Here is a 20,377-nt window from a genome sequence, read left to right on the forward strand (position 1 = left end):
GTTAATTAGTCTGCTCTTGTGTTTAAGCCCTGTGTTTCTTTCACGCTTCATCTAGTTCAAGTATCCAAACTCAAAAGAGTATTTTGTTTCTTTGAGTTTGTGTTTAATAAAAGTAGCTGCTTTTCTTTATTGCTGTAGCCAGCACCTGAAAATTATAAATTTAAACATTATAAATGCAGTTTATTATATATAAATATAGCATTGTTTTTGCATTGCCTGCTGTGACTCCATCATCGGACGTCCTAAATGATTTAGCAGAGTTAGACGTGTTCCTGGGTCAGCATATTTTGTTGATCCTGGAACAACATTCCTGTCTGAAAATTTGATCCTTACCATATCCCAATCTCTAAACCTAACCCGACCCTTAACTTATCCCTATGAGGGGAATGATAAGTGAATAACACTGATATAGAAGCTCTAACCCTGGTTGTAAGCCCTAAACTTGACGTAAACTGTAGACTTGTCCCTCAAATCTGATTGGTTGATTAGAATGTTGTTCCAGGATGAACAAAGATGTTGATCCAGGAACATGTTGCACTACCTGCACCGGGCCAGAGAGTGACATAAAACATGCATCTCCATGCGCTTAGACAACCTGTTTTATAAACTGTTCAGTAAGAATGTGTTCTGGCAAAGAACCAAACTGTCACTCTCGCTGAGAACTGTTTGTCCCAGATTTTGGACAGGCCTCGTTCAGTCTAGCTCTCTTCCAACAAAGTACTTGCTTTCAGGTATTCGTACCAAGAATTCATTTTATAACATGTCGCGCATCCACCGATCACCCCGACTGAAGTCTGAATCATTTATATCGAAATATCTGTGATCTGTAAACTCCCACTATTCTTTGTACACTTAAAAAGAGACAGTATGAAGTGTCAATGGAGTATGTGATGAGTCGACCAGTGCTTGTGTGGTCTAGGGGAGTTTTTGATATGGTTCTCAACATATCCTGTTTATTGGACAGTATTTAAAAAAAGTCCAATGACCTAAATACATTTTTTTCTGAAGCAAAAGACAGACACAATCTTACTTAGTATCATAGATTTTTATAGCCTTAGTTTCAATTTGTGCAAAAAACAATTATCTTCTAGCTTTAAAAAGAAACCGAGGATATACACTGTCATCCTCTTACAATACTGACAATACTGAAAACAAAGCACAAATCTGAATATTTACACAAACCATTTTTAAAGACTGTACAAACATCATACTCAAATATATTGCTGCACTGAGGTAACCAATTCAAGAAAGTGGAAAAAGTCAAATAAAAGTAGGTGAAAAGTACAAAAGTAGTATGCTCTTCGGCCCATATTCCATATAAGAACATCTATATTTAGTCTGAATCCTGGACTCTGAACACTATACAACTAAGAAATATGCATTTAGATAAGACATACTGTAGACCGTAGTCTCTTTCCTCTCAGAGGTATGACTTTACATGCTTTCAGCGTAAGTACCTTTTTATAATGTTGCAGTATAAAAGTGGTTTAAACAAATCGATGTTCAGCCGCCACTGTTCACTTGAGAAATAAAAAATAAGTTAAACTTCCAATGAAATTGCTTTTAGCAGTAAAGTCGGACTCTGGGTTGACATTTGATTCTCAAGTGAGCACATATCATGTGTCACATTCATAAATATTTGGTTCTGTTCCACGTAATTTGCAGTTCTGAGCAGGGATTGAAGGACGCATAATAATAAATTACAAAAATGAAGGTGCCATAATGAAAGATAAACCTAAACATGCACTCAGTGACGCTGAATTCTCCCAGGACTGCACACTGTTTTAATGTTTTTGCACCTTTACCATAATGACCGAGTAGTGTTGACTCTGGAATGCTCACATGCATTATGAAGGGAAGTTCTCTTTTGCTTGGAGTTCTGCCTCCTTTTCTTTCCCATTTCTCTGCATAGCATCTGTTTGCCCAGTCCAGGTCCAACAGATCCACACTACTGTATTGTACACACTCAACTACTATCGCTATAGAGCGCAACATTTCCGGAAGTAAAATTCCCATTCATTTTCTTTACAGGGAAATTGATTTTAACAATAACAATAACTTTTATATTTACATATTTGTAATATTGTGATTCATCTTGGAAATGGTTGGTTTGGTTCATTACTGAGGTTTTCTCAGAAAAATATACTTCTCGAAGCAAAACCACACAAAAAAAGGTGTGCGGTGACTGTTGCACGCTATTCCTGCTCTGGCTTCCAAAAAAAACTGATTTGAAATAAAGCAACAACATTTTTTTAAAAACTGTACAGATTAAATACAGTGTAATCAATATGCATTTTGTATGGAAATGAGAGATTTTGCATGTATTCAAAACTAATAGAATATAATCCAAAAAATAAAACTGACTTATTTGATTTTTAAAAAACAACAATGATTTAAACCAGCACTGCTGTTAAAATACCATTTCTACCACACTGCATTTTGTTAAGAGTTGCATGTGTGGTCAAAATATTATTCACAATTGTATATAAAACCTTTGGAAGCCCATGGATTGAAATAGTTTGAGAAGACTTTAAATGTCTTTAAATGTCTCTTTCCTCCAAAAGTCAGAGAAAGATGGAAGGTTGCATTCCACTTCTGTCTTTCGAGAGTAAATCTTTTGTGTCCCGTCAGTGGCGTCTCACTCTCTAACAGCGAAGACACGGAACGAACCACCTTCTGTATTGGTTTTACTGCAAGACAGAGACAGAAAAAGAAACAATTAAAAAAACTATTTAAAAAAAACACACAATACATGCTACTTTATGAATAGACCCTTGTGCAACATATTTTTTAAAATATGCTTAAGTGCTAACTGAATGGGCACTTAATTTGATAAAAATGTTAAGTGTTATTAAATGAAAAGTGTAGTTTAAGTTTATATTACTGTAAATGCAATTATCTGAATTTTAGAGGGATTTTTTGATCCCCAAAAGTAGGACTTAAAGGGATAGTTCACCCAAAAATGAAAATTCTGTCATTATTTATTCACCCTCATGTTGTTCCAAACATGTATGACTTACTTTCTTCTGCTGAACACAAAAGAAGACATTTTGAAGAATGTTGGTAACCAAACAGTTGATATGGGCCCCATTGACTTCCATAGTATTTTATTTCCATACTATAGAAGTCAATGGGAGCCGTCTGGTTACCGACATTCTTCAAAATGTCTTCTTTTGTGAAAGAAATTCATACAGGTTTGCAACAACTTGAGGGAGAGTAAATGATGACAGAATTTTCATTTTTGGGTGAACTACCCCTTTAAGTACATCTTTATATGTGAATTCATAAGTACTTCTATTGTCTTTGAAATATGATAAATGATAAAGTTGCAATTTAGTAGAGTTAAAAATGTTTACTTCACATGTAATGTCTAATAATGTCTAATATTTCAAATGTATTTAAAAATAAAACCTTTCATTTGACATTATTACAAAGTGCACTTTTTAAAAGTGTAAGAAACAGTCGACTTTAAGTACACTAAAGTGGCGTTTTATTTCATTAATATTATCTGCAAGTATGTGGTGGGGTGGGGTGGGGTGGGGTGGGGTGGGGTGGTGGTGTGGTGGTGTGGTGGTGGCGCAGTGGATAAGACACATGCCTTTGGTGTGAGAGACCCGGGTTCGAATCCACTGTGAGACACCAATGTGTCCCTGAGCAAGACACTTAACCCCTAGTTGCTCCAGAGTGGTGGGGTAGTGGTGGGGTAGTGGTGGGGTAGTGGTGGGGTAGTGGTGGGGTGGTGGGGTAGTGGTGGGGTGGTGGGGTAGTGGTGGGGTGGTGGGGTAGTGGTGGGGTGGTGGGGTGGTGGGGTAGTGGTGGGGTGGTGGGGTGGTGGGGTGGTGGGGTAGTGGTGGGGTGGTGGGGTGGTGGGGTGGTGGGGTGGTGGTGGTGGGGTAGTGGTGGGGTGGTGGGGTGGTGGGGTGGTGGCGCAGTGGATAAGACACATGCCTTTGGTGTGAGAGACCCGGGTTCGAATCCACTGTGAGACACCAATGTGTCCCTGAGCAAGACACTTAACCCCTAGTTGCTCCAGAGGCGTGCGACCTCTGACATATATAGCAATTGTAAGTCGCTCTGGATAAAAGCGTCAGCTAAATGAATAAATGTAAATGTAAATGTAAGTACAGATTTTAAAAATGTACTTTTAAGATCTGAAGTCCACTACAAGTGCACATTCATTGAAATTAAGCACACTTCTTTTTCACAAGGAAGGACAGTCAGAAAGAAAACGATAAGAATTCAGCTTGGTCTGATCATCTTCTTAACTCTTGTAGATGTTCAATTCAAGAGTGTCAATGCCCTCTAATCGACTACAATGATTCGCGTACCCGCTAGATTCAGGTTAGCTCTGGAAACCATGACATTAACACTGGCTCAGTGCTCGTCTCGTGCTGTGGTTCCATTCAGTTTTCTTCCAGCAGCCATTATTGACTACTGCTCTTGGCCTGGCCTTGGCCTTTTCATTTATTCATAAATGGATTGGCCTTCAGGTGCTGGTGTATTGGACAGATGTGCTGTAATTATCCTTGACCGGGACCACTGAGTCAGACACCAACAACTTTTCCATCCAATGGTAATATGGAGAGCATGTGAATACTTCCCTGTTAATAAAGTTCTCACGACGGGCTGCCCCCCATTTCCCCTAGATTGCATCATATGAATAGCGTGCGGTGAGGAGAAAATCTATCCAAGCTGTCAGTGAATGGCTTTACTATGCTCAGTTTATAGGCCGGTCAAGGCAACTGTGTAAGAGGCGAGGATCGATTCCTTCGATGATGGTGTTAGATTTCATTACACTGGAGCCGATTTTGTCGATTTAAGCACTTTGCGCGCAGCATTGGAGAATAAGCAAAGAGTCCCTGTGTGGTCCATCCTCGATGAGAAACCACACCATTACTCTTTAACCACTAACGTGCCACAGGCAGATTTGGCCCATCATGGCTTTTGACCGCTGAATTGAGTTACTGAGAGAAAGCAAAGGGAAGAAACCAGAGCAGAGGTGAAGCGAGAAACAGGACGTGTACCTCTCGGACTGGATTCCATTCTTCATGGTCCCGGTGTAACTTTTCCTCTTATCCAGAGCCAGGAGGTCCACATATCCCCCGCCGGCTTTGATCACTCCAGCGTGGATAGCAGCTCGGCAGATACTGGAGCCCTGGACATGAAGAGACAAAAAGCGTATTCTTTTAGTCGGCATCCTCTCCTGTGCCATTCTCTCATAGAGAGGCTTCATTAGTAGTTCCGTTGATTGATATCATGCTTCCTCAAAGCAAACACTTGCACGTGTTATATACTACATGCACTACCGGTCAGAGTTTGGAATTTTTTGAGTTTTTGATGTTTTTGAAAGACCAGCAATGCGTGTTCTGAAATCAGCTCAGATGACAGGATTTCACAGAGAGTATGTGCCCATTATACACTACGCAACTTCCGTGAAATCTGTCAACACAAACTGCCAAAATCTTCAGATTGCTCCAACTTTTTTGCAACTGGTGTCAATACCTCTGTAAATCAAAGCAAAAAAACTGGACCAGAGTTGCAAGTACGAGCAACAGTAATAGTGATGCTTGCCATAGCACTGTGCAGCTATGTTTTTCACTCTCAATTCCACAGTCCTTGAGATGTAAACAGTCTAAAGGAGCCTAGACAAATGACATCACTTCGAGGTCTACAGTACACACACCAGCAAGGCCAGAGCTCAAGAGCTCCAGAAAAGGCAAGTTGGCCAGACGCCTGGCAGCTTCAGTGTGTGTATGAACTCTCTGGAACTTCATGTACCTACAGTTTTTATTCTTTTAACCTGGAACGTAGGTTCAATTCTGTCTGCTTCTGTCCACTAAACACTTCACTATGACCCTAGAGGTTACCCCGGTTTAAAGTAATGAATGTGCACAGCTCATCGCACACGTCTGGGTGGCATTATCTTATAATACTCATCCAATTGCTCATGCATTATAAGTGCACTTTCAATCAAAGGCTACCTTTACAAATGACCAAGTCCAAACCACTGTATAATGAGGGTTAATTAGTGCTTGCTGGAGAGCGTGCTCTGATCTGAGGCCAGCTCGACAGACGCTCAGCTTTTACAGAGGAATGTGGCCGCAACAAGGCCAAAAGGCAAGTTCATTTGAGTTCACACACCACTTAACAGCCAGGCCAGGTCTCTTCTCCGGTGAGAAAAAGACATGTGAGAGAAGCGAATTATCCAGATTGCAGAGAATCTTAAGTTTAAGTAAGAAATCATTGAATTGTTGCAAATGTAAATGTCATCTTTTCAATGAATCTAGCTGATCTATTTCACTTGGTCATTCACAAATTGGACTGATTCATCTCACAGATTCAATGATCCGGTCACAGGGTTTTCTGAATGTTTGCTAGAGAGAAGTTGTTTGAGGTTATCAGTGAATAACTAGATTTCAGTCAGGACCACTTTGAGAATGAAATTTATTGACAATCTTTGGATTTGGCGAGAGGCTTAGCCTCAAAGGTGCTCGAGCTGCCATACTAGACAGCTTGAGATACATCCTTGAGACACAAATCCCCCAAACCTTTTAATAACCAAATGTTTCTTAGCATATGTTTACAGAAGGAGATACAATGATTACATACATAGAGTGAACTTACACTGTCTAAGCTGTTCCCTAAACAGTTAAGTGTTCCATAAGGCCAAGACCTGACCTCAGGCATGCATGAGTCAGTGTAAGAGAGCTGCTCTCCAGCTCCACTCACACAGCTGCTGCTCTGTGGTCAGTCAACACTCTGGGAGAGAAATTAGTGGCGACAATGGAGCCCACCTCCACCAACTACTCCCTTAAGACTCACACAGACAATTCCCGCGGTCGACCCTCACCACAAGAGTAGCACGCTCACTTTAGCCCCATAAGTGCTTGACTACGAACGCCTGTTCTCCCTCATTTCCCATCTCTCAGCCCTGTAACGCTCACGGACAGAAGCGGGTACTCACGTCAGCGTAGATGTTGCTGCCGACCACTGGAGCCCAATATGAAGGTTCGTTTATGCAGTTAGCTTGGCAGAACACTCTGATGAGATAGAGATTAAACTGGTAAGGTGCATTAGAAAGTACTTCCAGATGACCTATTATAGAGTGTAATCTATATGGTGAGTATAACAATTCTTTGTACTATACCTTGGACAATGAGAGGTTGACGTCTTGAAGGGACAAATCTCTGCCACTGTCGTGTAGCAGTCTATTGTTTGCTCTAAAAAGGAGGAAAATACATCATTGGTGAACCAGACCTTCTCTCAAAGATAATGAAATGTTCATTATTATTAATAAAATAATATTAATATATGAATTACAATATACAGTATGTTATAAATATAATAATTACATTCATATAATACTATTAATATCAATCAATAGATCAATTATAATATTTGCCTTCACATAATAATACACTTTAGTATACTTTTAACTCAAGTCAAGTCACCTTTATGTATATTGCGCTTTATACAATACAGATTGTTTCAAATCAGCTTTACAGTGATAACAGGAAAATGATACATTTCAGCTGAAGTCATAATTGTTTAAATTTAAATTAAATGCAATTAGTTGAACTTAAAAGTGTTTTTGACCCACTTAAGTAGTACATCTTTATATGGAATTTCATAATTCTATTGACTTTGAAATATGGTCTACAGCTGAATATACTGACAAGTATTTATGGTAAACTAAAATATACTTAAATGTAATTTCTATTAAAACTTGTATGTCATGTGTTTAAATATACTAGTAATTACACATTTGTAGTTATGTGATTTAGTACGTATAAAATATAATAACTTGAAATGTAATATATCTGATTGCATGCTGAAACAATTATAAGGTCAATGAGAATATTTGCATTTACACAAGAATTATTAAGATAAAACAGTAAAAATCCTCACCTTCCACTTTTGACACCATAAATGCATTGCCAGGTTTGTATTTACTACAAACAAACGGAAAAAAATCACAGAACACAGATTAGATTTAATAACTATCAATGTGGATAATTAATTGTGGACAAACTTAATTGAAATGACTATATCATCATAACATTCAGACTACCTGAATGACTCTACGCCGTTCTTAGTTGCCTTTACAAAGAACGGGAAGCTGTCTTTTCTTGTGACGTCAACAAGGCCTCCATTGTTGTCAATTATTCCATAGTGGATTGCAGCACGGCAAATACTTGATTGCTACAATAACAGGAAGAATTTTTTTTTTTTATTAAATAAATCGAACATCATCATCAACAACAGGACAGAGTAACACTTACAACATCATAGTACAGCGTTCCCCACACTTTCCCCTTCTTATTTACACAGTTGGCTGGGCAGTTGTACCTATGAAAGAAGAAAAAGACCACCAGTAAATTTTCAGAACTTATCATCTATTAAAATCTTCAAAGAAACATCTACTTCATTCAGACTGACCTATTGCAGGTTGCACCTTTACATTTGTCCCTCATTTTTGTCTCACACTTAATAATTTGGGCTGAAAAGCAAAAATGAATACTTTAGATAAATGTACATTATTACTAAAGTTATATTATTTGAATGGTTTTAAAATATAATAAATGCTAATAATTGTTCAATTATTATTATTATTATTAATTATTTAATAATTATTCAGTTGTTTTATAATTTCAAGTAATATTATTCACACTAACCTAGATAGGTAGTTCTTGTAGTCTTGGGTGAGGAAGGTTTGGCATTTACAGGTTTTTTAGGGGAGAAAGGCTTGGACTGAGGCTTAGTTGGCGTAGTTTGAGGCTGTATCGGCTCCTGAGGCTTCTCCACCTCATTCATATCTGGAGACTCGTGACGATCAGGGACTCCTAAAAACAAAAAAAACAAAAAATTTGATTTCAATCTTTACACCTTCTTCCTATGTGGAGTAGCGTATCAAATTAATGAAAGTATAATATGCTCATGTAAGTATATATATATATTCTGTTTGTTTCATGTTTGAGGTTAAATAACACAACCTCTGCCAAAAGTGTTCTGCGTGTGTTCAGCAATTACAATATAAAGCTTACAAAATGTTTATCATAAACTGCCACTAAGACCCAGAATCTGCCCTACCAAAATATATGGTCAGGAGCTACTACTGGTTATACCTTTGTAATCATTCTTCTATCCTCATTCATCATCCTCACCTTTGTAACAGAGGTTGTCTCTGCAGCCTCCTCCATAGCTTGGTGGACACTGGGAGCAGGGGCGGCCATGTTGGTACGGGGCTTCCCCGATCCAGTTTCCCCTAGAAGAGGGCACAGGTTCAGCATGAGTTTGGAAATTACTGCAAAATCTGCACATTTGACTGAGCACTCAAAACACATTATCACACACTCTCACGGATCTCAGGACTGATTTAGGAAAACAAACCCCAGCTGCCAAATTAAATCATTAGCTTGGAAAAGAATAGCATATTCTGTCAATGTTTTCCTTTCCAAAAATCCTTCATTTACCTTTCCATTTTCCAAAGGATAAAACTTTGCTTATAGCCTCTATGTTTTGAAGGATGGAATCTTTGCTTAAAAAAAGTTTTGTTCCATATAGGATAATCATCAGGAATAGTGATTAGCCATCTGGTGTTAAGTGAATAAACATCAGCAGAAACAGCACAGTTACTGGTCTTACTTTGGCGAGTAGTTGCAGACGAGATAGATCGAGTTCTCCCAGACCTCTCCCCACACGTTCATACGTGGACACATGTGTACAGCACAGCCAACACGATTGGTTGTGGCCCAGACCAGCTGCAAACGAAGAAAAATACAGTAGTATTAGTGATGTTTGTATTCAATATTCCTAATATTGAACCTTGACATGTAAGTTGAAGCAACAACAAAAAATCCAATAGACTTACATTGAGGATGGACCCAAGCCAAGTCTAGAGCTCTTTTTACTTGAGCTAGTAAGCAACCATATACAACATGTTTATATTAGGTTTATATTAAGTGTCTTTAACTACTATAACATTTCAACTAATCATTTGATACCATGCACTTATTATGTACATACATTTGTACATAGTACTTATGGGTAACAATTTATTTTACTGTGTCATTGTTACACATGTTACATGTAGTTACTGTAGTAATAACTATAAATTATGCATAATTACATGCAATTAACCCTAAACCAAACACTCATCCTAAACCTAACCCCATAGTAAGTACATGTAGTTAATTATTATTACTCAGTACTTGAATGTATAATAACATTGTAACACAGACACCTTAAAATAAAGTGTAACCTACTTATTTTTTAATCTGTAATTAATATTTGTAGATATTACACGCCTACCCCTACCCATTAACCCACTCTTAAACCTACCCATACCACCAAACCAGTCCCTAACTTTACCCGTATCCAACCTCAATAGCAGCAAATGTGTTTTGCAATTCAACAAGAACACAATAAGTTCATTGTACCAAACAATTATTATTATTATTGACGTAATTACATAGTAGTTAAAGACACCTAATATAAAGTGGGACCAAAAAAAATATTTTAGTATGCACAAAAGATGCAGATCTCTTTGCTGTTATTGGTGTTGAAAGAATAAAAAAGACATCCATATCAGTTCCCCCCAGACCAGAGAAGGAAGTGTTCCCCAACAGGAATCGGGCTCCGTTAAGGGGCAGCAGCAGAAGATTGATGGGGCCACGGGGGCCATGAATAGAGACTGCCCTCTTTCATTCTGCACTGAAGGGCGGAAGGAGAAGCACCTCAAGTGTGACCGGGCCAGTTTCCTGAAAAACGTGTGTGATCCTTCCCTTCATCCACTCTTATCCACACAAACAAAGTAATGCCTGCGTGCAGCCCATTGAGTTGTGGTCAAGGCCCAAGCTGATTCGCTTAAACACAATAGAGTTCACTGGGTACAGTTCTGCAGCACGAGCCAAACCATTTGGCTGTGAAATGAAAGGGAAGTGCTTAGTCAGGCCTTTTTCTTTTTTCATACATACAGTTAAACCGTAGTGGGGTTGCATCCAACCCCGTCGAGCACAAGCCGAGGGAACACGTCTCAATGCTCCCTCGGGAATGCACTTCCTGTACAGGAGCAAAAAAAGAGGCCACAGGCGGTGTCGGCCATGGGACAATGATACAGCAAACTAATCAGTCTCAAAAAACACAAACTCATGTTTATCCCTGATGGATCGTTTGGCAGAGAGAAGATTGAGGGGCCCTTGCACAGCACGTGAGAGAGGAGCAGAGAGGAGGAGAATTGCTGCGTGGATTTGGCACGGATCCCCTACGACTCTGCATCTTCAAAAGAATTCGGGTCAAACAGGAAAATGATTCAGGAGTCAAGGAACGCTTTCCAGATGCTGGTGACCTGCTTTTTGAGGGCCAGCAAGCTGAGAGAATGTGGGACGAACTCATTCCAGTGAAGTAAAGTCTGAGAGGACATGAGGCCATTGCCCAACCCCTCTCTCTTTCTTGTTTTATTATTTTTTATTATTATTTTAATTCTCAATTTTCTCTGTTATTCTCTCTCAGACTTTGGTTTGCTTCTCTTTCCTACTTTTCTTTTCTTTGTGCATTTTATCTGCTTGATCTGGCATGTTCAATATGTTTTGACAGTATCAACATTCTTTTTCAAATGCCAGCATTTAAAGAAAAAGGGATAATAAGCTGTTAAGAAGTGTAGAATGAAACAGAATGAGGCCTGCAGCAAACCACTGGTTACTTACCTACAGTGAATCTAAATAGTATTTGGACATTACAAGGGATAATTCCCAAAAAATTCACCCAAAAATGAAAAATTTGTCAACTGCCCTCATGTCGTCCAAACTCAAACTTTCATGCATCTTCGAAGATATTTTTAATGAAACCTGAGAGATTTCTGTCCCTCCAATGAAAATCCAGAATTTGGCAATAAGAAATCGTATATTAATTGAGCGGTTTAATCCAAGTCTGAAGAGATGCAATCACTTTATATGATGGACAGATATAATTAGCGTATAAGCATTGATCAACAAATATACATAGAGCATCAGAATCTCATACATTACATGCTTGGTGCATGAGAAAGAACCTCAATGGACTGTCAAAGGATGGACAAAACTTATTCATCATGTGTCATTTTCGGGTGTAATTGTCCTTTTAAGATTAATTTACAAAAGCATTTTTAGGACTCGCTTAGGTGTCCAAATACATTTTGGGGCCATTATATATTACATGTGTGATACAAGACACTGTTCTGTGCCAGGTTAATGAACACCAGTGGTCAAGGCTGCACTCCATATGCTGTTTTCAATGGCACTTCTGTTTTAATGCAGGTCACACATGCTACTTATTAAACACCGCTAGTGAGGAGTAAACTCAAGCTAGCAAGTGCACACCTTCGCACGCGAGTTTTAAAATCATAAACAAGGTCATGTTGTTTAGTCTCACTGGGATAATTGTTAGCCAACTAATCTTTCTCACTCACTTGTGTGTAGTGGGTGCACATGGGTCCAGAGCAGCGCTCAGGGCACCACGGGTTGCACTCGTGCGGGTAAGGGTAGGTGTAGTCCTTCACCTCATCGTACCAGGCCTGCACATGGTAGGCAGGAGAGCGGTACCTATCAGGAAAGAGACACAATTATTTCATATGATTATGAGTATCACACCACTACTTAAACAAGGGGCAGTCGTGGCCTAATTGCAGGGGCGCAACTACCCAGTGTCAGAGGGGTATGCAGCAACAATTTTGGCAAAATGTTGAAAATAAAGTATGTTCCCAGATCTGAATGAATAATTTCAATCTCTAGAGCCTTTTTCAGGCCTGAAATCACAATTTTAGAATTCTAATATTCTAATATATCCATGTTTTCCATAACTGTGGCCATTATTAGCACCTTGCGCAACCGGTTATGATACAGGAACAGACTGATATGGTCTTTGTAAATGTGTGTGTACTCATACCTTCCCCAGTGCACTGCAAGGTTCTGCCCGATGGACTTCAGGAGGTCTTGAGGTCCATGTTCCCACTGGCATTGTTCCGCCCAATAGGTTGCCGACTTCTCCAGTTCATCATCCCAAACCTGGTCATACACACACAAGCTAAATCAAACTCCCAGCAGAACACAACAGATTCATAATTCTCACATGTTTGAACTGAGACTTTAACAAAATACTGAACATGCTGAGTTTTATTCCCAGATAATTCCCTTTGCCTTCCTCTCACTCTTCATCTTCAATATAGGACTGGGAATCAGGCCCAATACAACTAAAATATTGGTTACATGCACACACATCAGAGCTTGGCTCACTTCCATTGTAAACCCCCAGCAATTAGGGTTAAATGAGACAAATTTCCCCAGCTTATTTCTCCACCTGTAGGGAGAGAGGACTCACTTCGCCCCACAGAACAGGGTTCTTCACCTCTGAGGAACTCTCAGTAAATTTCCAACTGCATTATGGGCACAAACACTCACACATTCTGTAACCTCAGTTCTAAAGGTGCTGTTTGGGACTAAGCCACATTTCTGAAACCCTTACTTGTTCGCTGAGGCCTGGCAGCGGTTCTGAAACCCCTGCTTGTGGTAGACTCCTGTCTTTCTCAAAGGCATCAGCCCAACTACATTAACCATAAGGCCTTTCTCTTTGTATCTTTCCCTTAAAAACTCACTACATCAACATTACATTCACTTTCAATGTACCATATGCAAAGGTACACAGGGCAGAGTAATAAAGCAAGGCTGTGCTCTCAGTAGGTCCCCAGAACACCTATGATTAAAAGATGATTCCTACAAAAAAGTTTTTAAAACTCAATTTCCTACAATACTTTGCATTGGCATACAATTAATGCTGCCATCTTGTGCTATCGGAATTATCGTAAACATGAGTTTCCTAGTTAAAAATTGGACGTGAATGCCCTCTCAAGTTGTATTTACCACTGAGAAGCTCTGGGATAATTTTAATTTCCAAGTCTCTAAGAATAATCATAATTATGCGTATTGTATGTTTTATACAGTGAAATTAACCTGTATTTTAAATTCTGACAATCTAGATAGCTCGGTGACTGTTTATATGGTTGTCAATGAATGGGACGCTAAATATCATTTTGGCTTTAATATGATTTTCCCAATAAATAGGCAAGAATAAACCTGATGTCTTCCATGATTCCTGTTCTTTCCAACAACAAAGCACTTGATTGCGACGAGCTCGTACATAACTTCAGAAGTGGGAATTAGAACATTTCCGATTGCACATGAAGGCAGCATAAGGCCTTCAAAATGAGTCAGTCTTTGTCAGAATACAGCTAATGTGCAGCCAATGTCTCACCTTTGCAATTAGCTTTATGAAAAATATTATTCATTAAATAAATCAATTATATAGGTTGTGTAACAGTGTAGGAGTATCATCTACTGGTACAACATAACCAAGCTTTTGCTTCTAACTGCAACTTCAAAAAAACGTATTTTGTGTTCCACAGGAAGAATCGTACAGGCTTGGAACAACATGGCCGCGAGTAAATGGTGACAGCATTGTCGTTTTTGGGTGAACTATAACTTGTGAAATAGAAGTGCACTTAAATGTATTGAATGTGCACTTGTAACGTACTTCAAATCGTAAAAGTGTTTTATAATTTTTTTAAACTATACCTGTTGATAATATAATACTAAATAAAAGGCCGCTTAAGTGTACTTAAGAGTACATTTTCATGACTATGTTTCTTGACACATTTATTTTGATGTTTTGACAAAGATACTAAAGCACATGTAAAATATTTTATTCTAATTTTAACTGTAGTGTGTTATATATATTTATAGTTAATACATTTGAAATTGCACCATCATTACAGATGTGTTATTACAAATATATTTAAATACATCACATGCATTCAAGTAAATGACATTCAAATATATTTTAAAGGGTTACTTCACCGTTTTTTCATATTAAACTATGTTATTCCCTTAACTAAGACGAGTTGATACATACCTCTCTCGTCTCAGTGCGTGCACTAAATCGCTGTCTTGCGGCGAAACTTTGTTAGCACTTAGCTTAGTCCAGTTCATTCAATATGGGCCAAGCAGAGAAGCTACCAAACATCTCCACGTTTTCCCTATTTAAATACAGTTACTCGCTTAGTGTAACTCGACCTAGGACGGTGACACAAAACAAAACGTTGCGCTTTTCTAAGCGTGTAAAATGGATAACTATATTGTATGGCGGAATACCATAGCAAGTGCTTGGAAGCACTTCGACTTCGGCGCAGTAATATCTTCACTCGTGAAAAATCCTCTCACCGGCCCCCGCTCCCTCTAGTGAAGATATTACTGCGCCGAAGTCGAAGTGCTTCCAAGCACTTGCTATGGTATTCCGCCATACAATATAGTTATCCATTTTACACGCTTAGAAAAGCGCAACGTTTTGTTTTGTGTCACCGTCCTAGGTCGAGTTACACTAAGCGAGTAACTGTATTTAAATAGGGAAAACGTGGAGATGTTTGGTAGCTTCTCTGCTTGGCCCATATTGAATGAACTGGACCAAGCTAAGTGCTAACAAAGTTTCGCCGCAAGACAGAGCGATTTAGTGCACGCACTGAGACGAGAGAGGTATGTATCAACTCGTTTTAGTTAAGGGAATAACATAGTTTAATATGAAAAAACGGTGAAGTATCCCTTTAAGCATGAATCATGTGATGCTAAATATTATTTTGGCTTTAATAAGATTTTCCCAATAAATAGGCAAGAATAAACCAAGAATTCAAGGCAATGATTAACCATATTAGGCAATAATTACCCATATTTCAAAGACAATAGAAGTAACAAATTAACTTGCATATAATGTTGTAGTCCTCCTTAAGTGGGTCAAGAAACACTCTTAAGTTCAACTAACTGCATTTAATATAAATGAAAACCATAATACATTTTCATTTAATTGCATTTAAAATGCAGTTAAGTGTCCGAAAACGTAGGGACAAAAAAAAGGGAATCCCTTTGACACGTGCAATTTCAAGGCAGCATACAGTACCTGCCATTTTTGTCACATAACTGAATACTGTTCCAGTAATGTCACTAATCTTTGGCTCTGTTTTCTACCTGTGTCGTGACTCCTGTCTCAGCCGGCGGCTATAAGCAGCAGTGCAATTGTCTCCACAGTAAAAAGGCACCACACCACGCTGACTGCTCTGCATCCCAGTGAGTTCATCTTTTCCAGACAAGATTACACTTGTAAAAGCAATGTCTCTCCCCATGAAGCCTGTATTTGGCCCCTAAGCAGACCTAAAGATATTTACTGCACCAGAAAAAAAGATGACTGATGCTAACACAAAACGCAATTAGTATAAACCAGGGTCATTAATGCAGAACCGAGTGTCGGTTTTGTACAGCTGTGTGGTCGACATAAAAATACCTTTGCTGCAGACTAAACTCACAGCATCTCGGTTCTAAAACCAACTGAACTGTCTTGCTGTCTTCATTGACAGTTATATTCTAACGCAGCAACTGAAATAGAACCTCATTAGTGACGGCTTTGATACACTCTTCACTGGGAAACTAGACAAACTAATAGGATCTAATGTTAGCATGTTGCTAAGCTAACCCTGCTGAAAAATGCATGCTGGAATCAGCATGAGACGCTGGTTTGCTGGTCCCCAGTTTGCTGGACCAGCTATTCCAGTCCAATTTTGTTTGAGACCAGCATGACTATGCTGGTCCACCAGCTACTATACCAGGGCTAACGAGCATAATACCGCTTGGACCAATATGGAATTCATGCTTGTTTATGCTGGATCTGTCAGCAGAGAACAGAGTATTAATAAGCGTAACAACCCTTGGGGAAAAAGAAGTGTGCTTAATTGCGCTTTGTATGCTTACATGTACTTCATTTTCACAAGGTAATACATAGCACACACAGAAATGTTGGGTAAAATAATGCATTTTAAAATAGATTGAACTGTTTTTAATTGATGGTATTTATTAATGAATGAATATCAAGAATAAATCTGCCATCGTTGGTAAAAATGTACAGCTTGTCACATTCTGAGGTTTTCTTCTCAGTGTCTCTTTAGCCAAAATTAGTCAGCATAATGTTATTGCCTACATTTTGAAGCAATCTTAGTGTCTGCCGCACACTTATGATGGCGTTAAAATGCTTTCTAGATAGGTAACTCCCTAGGTTTTGGAACAGAACCTTCTGAGTTTTCAGCTCAGTTAATTTTAGTGTCTTTGTACAGACCCTTGATGTTACAGTAAATCATAATAAAGCTGGATGTGAGTAAAATGACATTCTCACCATGTACTCCATGTTGGAGGCAGTCGGGTACACCTCTCCTCTCAGCTTGTTGTGCAGTTGCAGGATCTCCTCCCTGTCCGTCCACTTGATGGCTCTGCGAGTGCGCACAGGCACTTCAGCTTTTGTGCTGTTGGGTTCCAGCTCATCCTGGTAGCGTTGCATTAACTGCCTCAGCTCCAGGGAGTCGGGAAGGAAGAGGGAAGCAGACAAGCTGGCACCCAGGAATATCAGGGCGATGGAAACGAGACTGTTCATGGCAGCGTTGATGCTTTCAGGGTCGGATCACAGTAGACTGCCTTGTGTGAGCTGGTCTTCAGTGCTCTGTTCTGGAAAATCTGGAAGGAAATATGGTTTCCATGAGGATAAGTGTTGGGAAAGTTGTTGGAGAAAACGATGGATAGTAAACACATGTCCATGTGTTTACTCAAAAAGAGAAATTAGTGCTTCAAAGAGGAATTTGCTAAATTGGCTACATTAGTCACTCTTATTGCATCCTGACTAAACATACACCACAAACAGATGAACCCAATTACAACAGAATCTGAGTTGCTATTCTGGAACTACATAAGATTCATCCATCCATGTTTTGCAGTAACTGCTCCTTTGTTTAAACTCTGCTTATCCATTAGCTGAATCTAACAAAAAGATGTCCAGGTTACATTTCACATCCAAATCAGTAAACAGGTAATTTTGCATAAAGCAAGCACAATTTTAAGATTCACTGTGATATCACTTCGGGAGGGCAAATTCTTGATTTAATTAAAGTAATAAGAATTGCACTTAATTGTCATAAGAATATGAAAATAATGTCAAAATGCAAAACATCTTAATGGTCCTAAAAGAGACAATTCCTTGTTGGTTTCTTATGATGGTGCTGTGAAATGAAAGCTTTAGCATAAGTTCTGCCAGGAAGACTCAATTGTTACGTCACTTATTACCTTCTCATCTATCCAATCGTGTTCTAATACTTGTAAGTATAAAAGATCGGTTCTTCCACATGTCTGAGTTCGCAGATGCTGACGCCTACATTCACCTCCATCCTCCCCACCACCACCAGGATGGTCCCTTCCCATTTCTCCCAGGGGGTCGGCTGCGCCCCTGCCTTCGTCTTCAGGGAGGAAATGCAGATTCCCTACCCTCGGATTGCGAGCTACGGACGGGGCCTACGCCAAAGAACTTTATATCATAATACTTGCTTGCTGGGCTGTTAATAAGTGCATACTTGTTACGTTATTTTGCCTCCCGAGTAGTTCTGGCAGAAATATGACAGACAGGAGTTTTTGATAAACAGAATTCAACCTTTTTCTTTCTGCTGAATTGACAAAACTTGCTCAGATGAAATTTGACATATATCCTCACTGGAGCAGCACTCACACGTGAGATAATGAAATGGTCCACATTGAGCCACATTAAATTAATAGTTTTTGCTCTAATTTGAAGAATGTTTATTGTTTGTCATAGTCAGTTCGCCCCAGTTTGGACAAGCCAAAGGCCTCATCATTACAGTGAAAACGATCAAAGCCCCTCCATAACAAAAACCCATTGTATTCTTTCATCACTACTCAAAAGACCAAACTACTAAGCCGGATCTCCTTTGATTAGATTTGTTAGTTTGATGGAACAGCAGGTCTGTTTGATCTCTGCATGTTCAGCATCCATCCATACGCTGAACTTTGTTTATTAAACTCATTAATATCCTGAGGTGACAGTGGGACAAAGGATAATTAATTAGCAATAAGGAGAGGAATAAATCCACACTCAAGCAGTGGTTTCACTCACACATTTATCAAAGCAGATTCTTCTCTGTCCTAGACTGACTTTCTCTGGGAATGGAATTGTCCTGGATTGGACAGTGACTGGAGGAGGTGCAAGAATGGGAGCGAAGAGCAAGTGAATTAGGGTTATTTATTGGAGGAGATAGAAGAGAAAAGTGGCCACCTCAAGCCCACACATCTAAATGCAGATGAGCCAAACACGTGAAACACCAAGCCCCAGAATCGTCCTGCTTATCAGGATTTATAGAACAATCCAAATCCCTCTCATTTTTACTTCTCACACTTTCTCACTCTCTCTGCAGAGCCTTGACATCCAGCACCAAGTCTGAGTAAACACAGGCACTGCTTCAGTTCCAGCTGCCTCCCTTTCTTTCTCTCTAGTTCACATTCACTTCTGCTCATCCCTCTCCTGGATTTTTATACTATGACAGACAGAGCAGCCAGGAAAATGCCAACCGGGCACCTAGTCCACATAAACATTGGCAGGTGGTCCATCTGCACTTTATAAGGCAAAATGCTTTTCAGTTTGTGCACATTGTGCTTTGCACAAATATTAAAGTTTAAAATGGCAAGAGATTGTTATGACAGCATGACAGTCGAACCACATGCACATTTTCCAGTTTGGCAATGTGTGCAACTAATGTCCAAAATCATGCTCAAATTGCATTTTGATACTCATCACCTGAGCTCTTAGATCTATATGCTGATAAACACTGACTATCAATGGTTCATTACCAAAAAAGGAGAAAAAAGCTCCTCTCTTGATACTGAACTTCAATTCACTAAATCCATCTAAATGCAATTAATCAAGAATGCCTATGTAAAGATACACTCTCTCTGTGATCTATCTTTTATATAATAAAAAGTCAAAAACATAGTTTACCTAGTCTGAATCTTCTCCACGAGATATTCCAGAGGTTGCTGCAGCTCAGTGTCTTGCGGCTGGAGTATTTTCCTTGAAAGTCAAACAAGTGTGAGTAGTTGAGGCCGTTTGGCAGCTGTGGACTCGGACTGACTCTGTGGAAGCAGCTCAGCTCCTTTTATAGAGAAGGAGAGGAGGGGGAGGCTGAAGAAGGCTGTGTTCTTGGCGAAACTCCGTCGCTCTGACGAACGATGTCGAGATGAAAACGCAAAGAACATAAATCATCTCAAACCTCCTCCAGAGACACAGAGGATTAGTCAACACCACACGACAGCAGAATGTTTGTCGACGAGTTATCATTTTGTAATATGTCATTAATTCTGTCAATACATTAATGGTTATATAAATGCTTACAAATATTTAACACATTTTGCTCCAGCTTTTATTTTTTTATACTTTGCACTATTATGTGTGGTAACCTGCTGTTAATTTCAATTCCCTT

General features: G+C 39.2%; 1 protein-coding gene across 1 annotated transcript; it reads right to left on the reverse strand.

Annotated features, from left to right (window-relative positions):
- Positions 1-1,030: 1,030 nt before the first annotated feature.
- On the reverse strand, positions 1,031-20,054 carry crispld2 (cysteine-rich secretory protein LCCL domain containing 2). Its single transcript, XM_082161325.1, has 15 exons — positions 19,897-20,054; positions 17,239-17,573; positions 12,922-13,040; positions 12,446-12,578; positions 9,646-9,761; positions 9,165-9,265; positions 8,676-8,843; positions 8,440-8,500; positions 8,283-8,349; positions 8,072-8,202; positions 7,909-7,952; positions 7,148-7,220; positions 6,965-7,040; positions 5,025-5,155; positions 1,031-2,690 (listed from the first exon to the last, which is right to left on the reverse strand). Exons 2-15 carry the CDS (start codon positions 17,491-17,493, stop codon positions 2,639-2,641), a joined length of 1,527 nt encoding a protein of 508 aa, XP_082017451.1. The 5' UTR covers positions 17,494-17,573; positions 19,897-20,054; the 3' UTR covers positions 1,031-2,638.
- Between the last annotated feature and the right edge of the window lie 323 nt (positions 20,055-20,377).

Source organism: Leuciscus leuciscus, assembly GCF_965113295.1.
Source record: "Leuciscus leuciscus genome assembly, chromosome: 2".
NCBI classification, from domain to species: domain Eukaryota; kingdom Metazoa; phylum Chordata; class Actinopteri; order Cypriniformes; family Leuciscidae; genus Leuciscus; species Leuciscus leuciscus.

Bases quoted from the DNA above. Each gene is read 5' to 3' on its own strand.
- crispld2 (XM_082161325.1), bottom strand. From the start codon at position 17,493: ATGAACAGTCTCGTTTCCATCGCCCTGATATTCCTGGGTGCCAGCTTG. The intron at 9,266-9,645 runs GTAAGACCAGTA...GCCCTCTTCTAG, and splicing joins GTCTGCAACTACTCGCCAAA to GGGAAACTGGATCGGGGAAG. The intron at 5,156-6,964 runs GTGAGTACCCGC...CTTCATGTCCAG, and splicing joins GCAGCAACATCTACGCTGAC to GGCTCCAGTATCTGCCGAGC.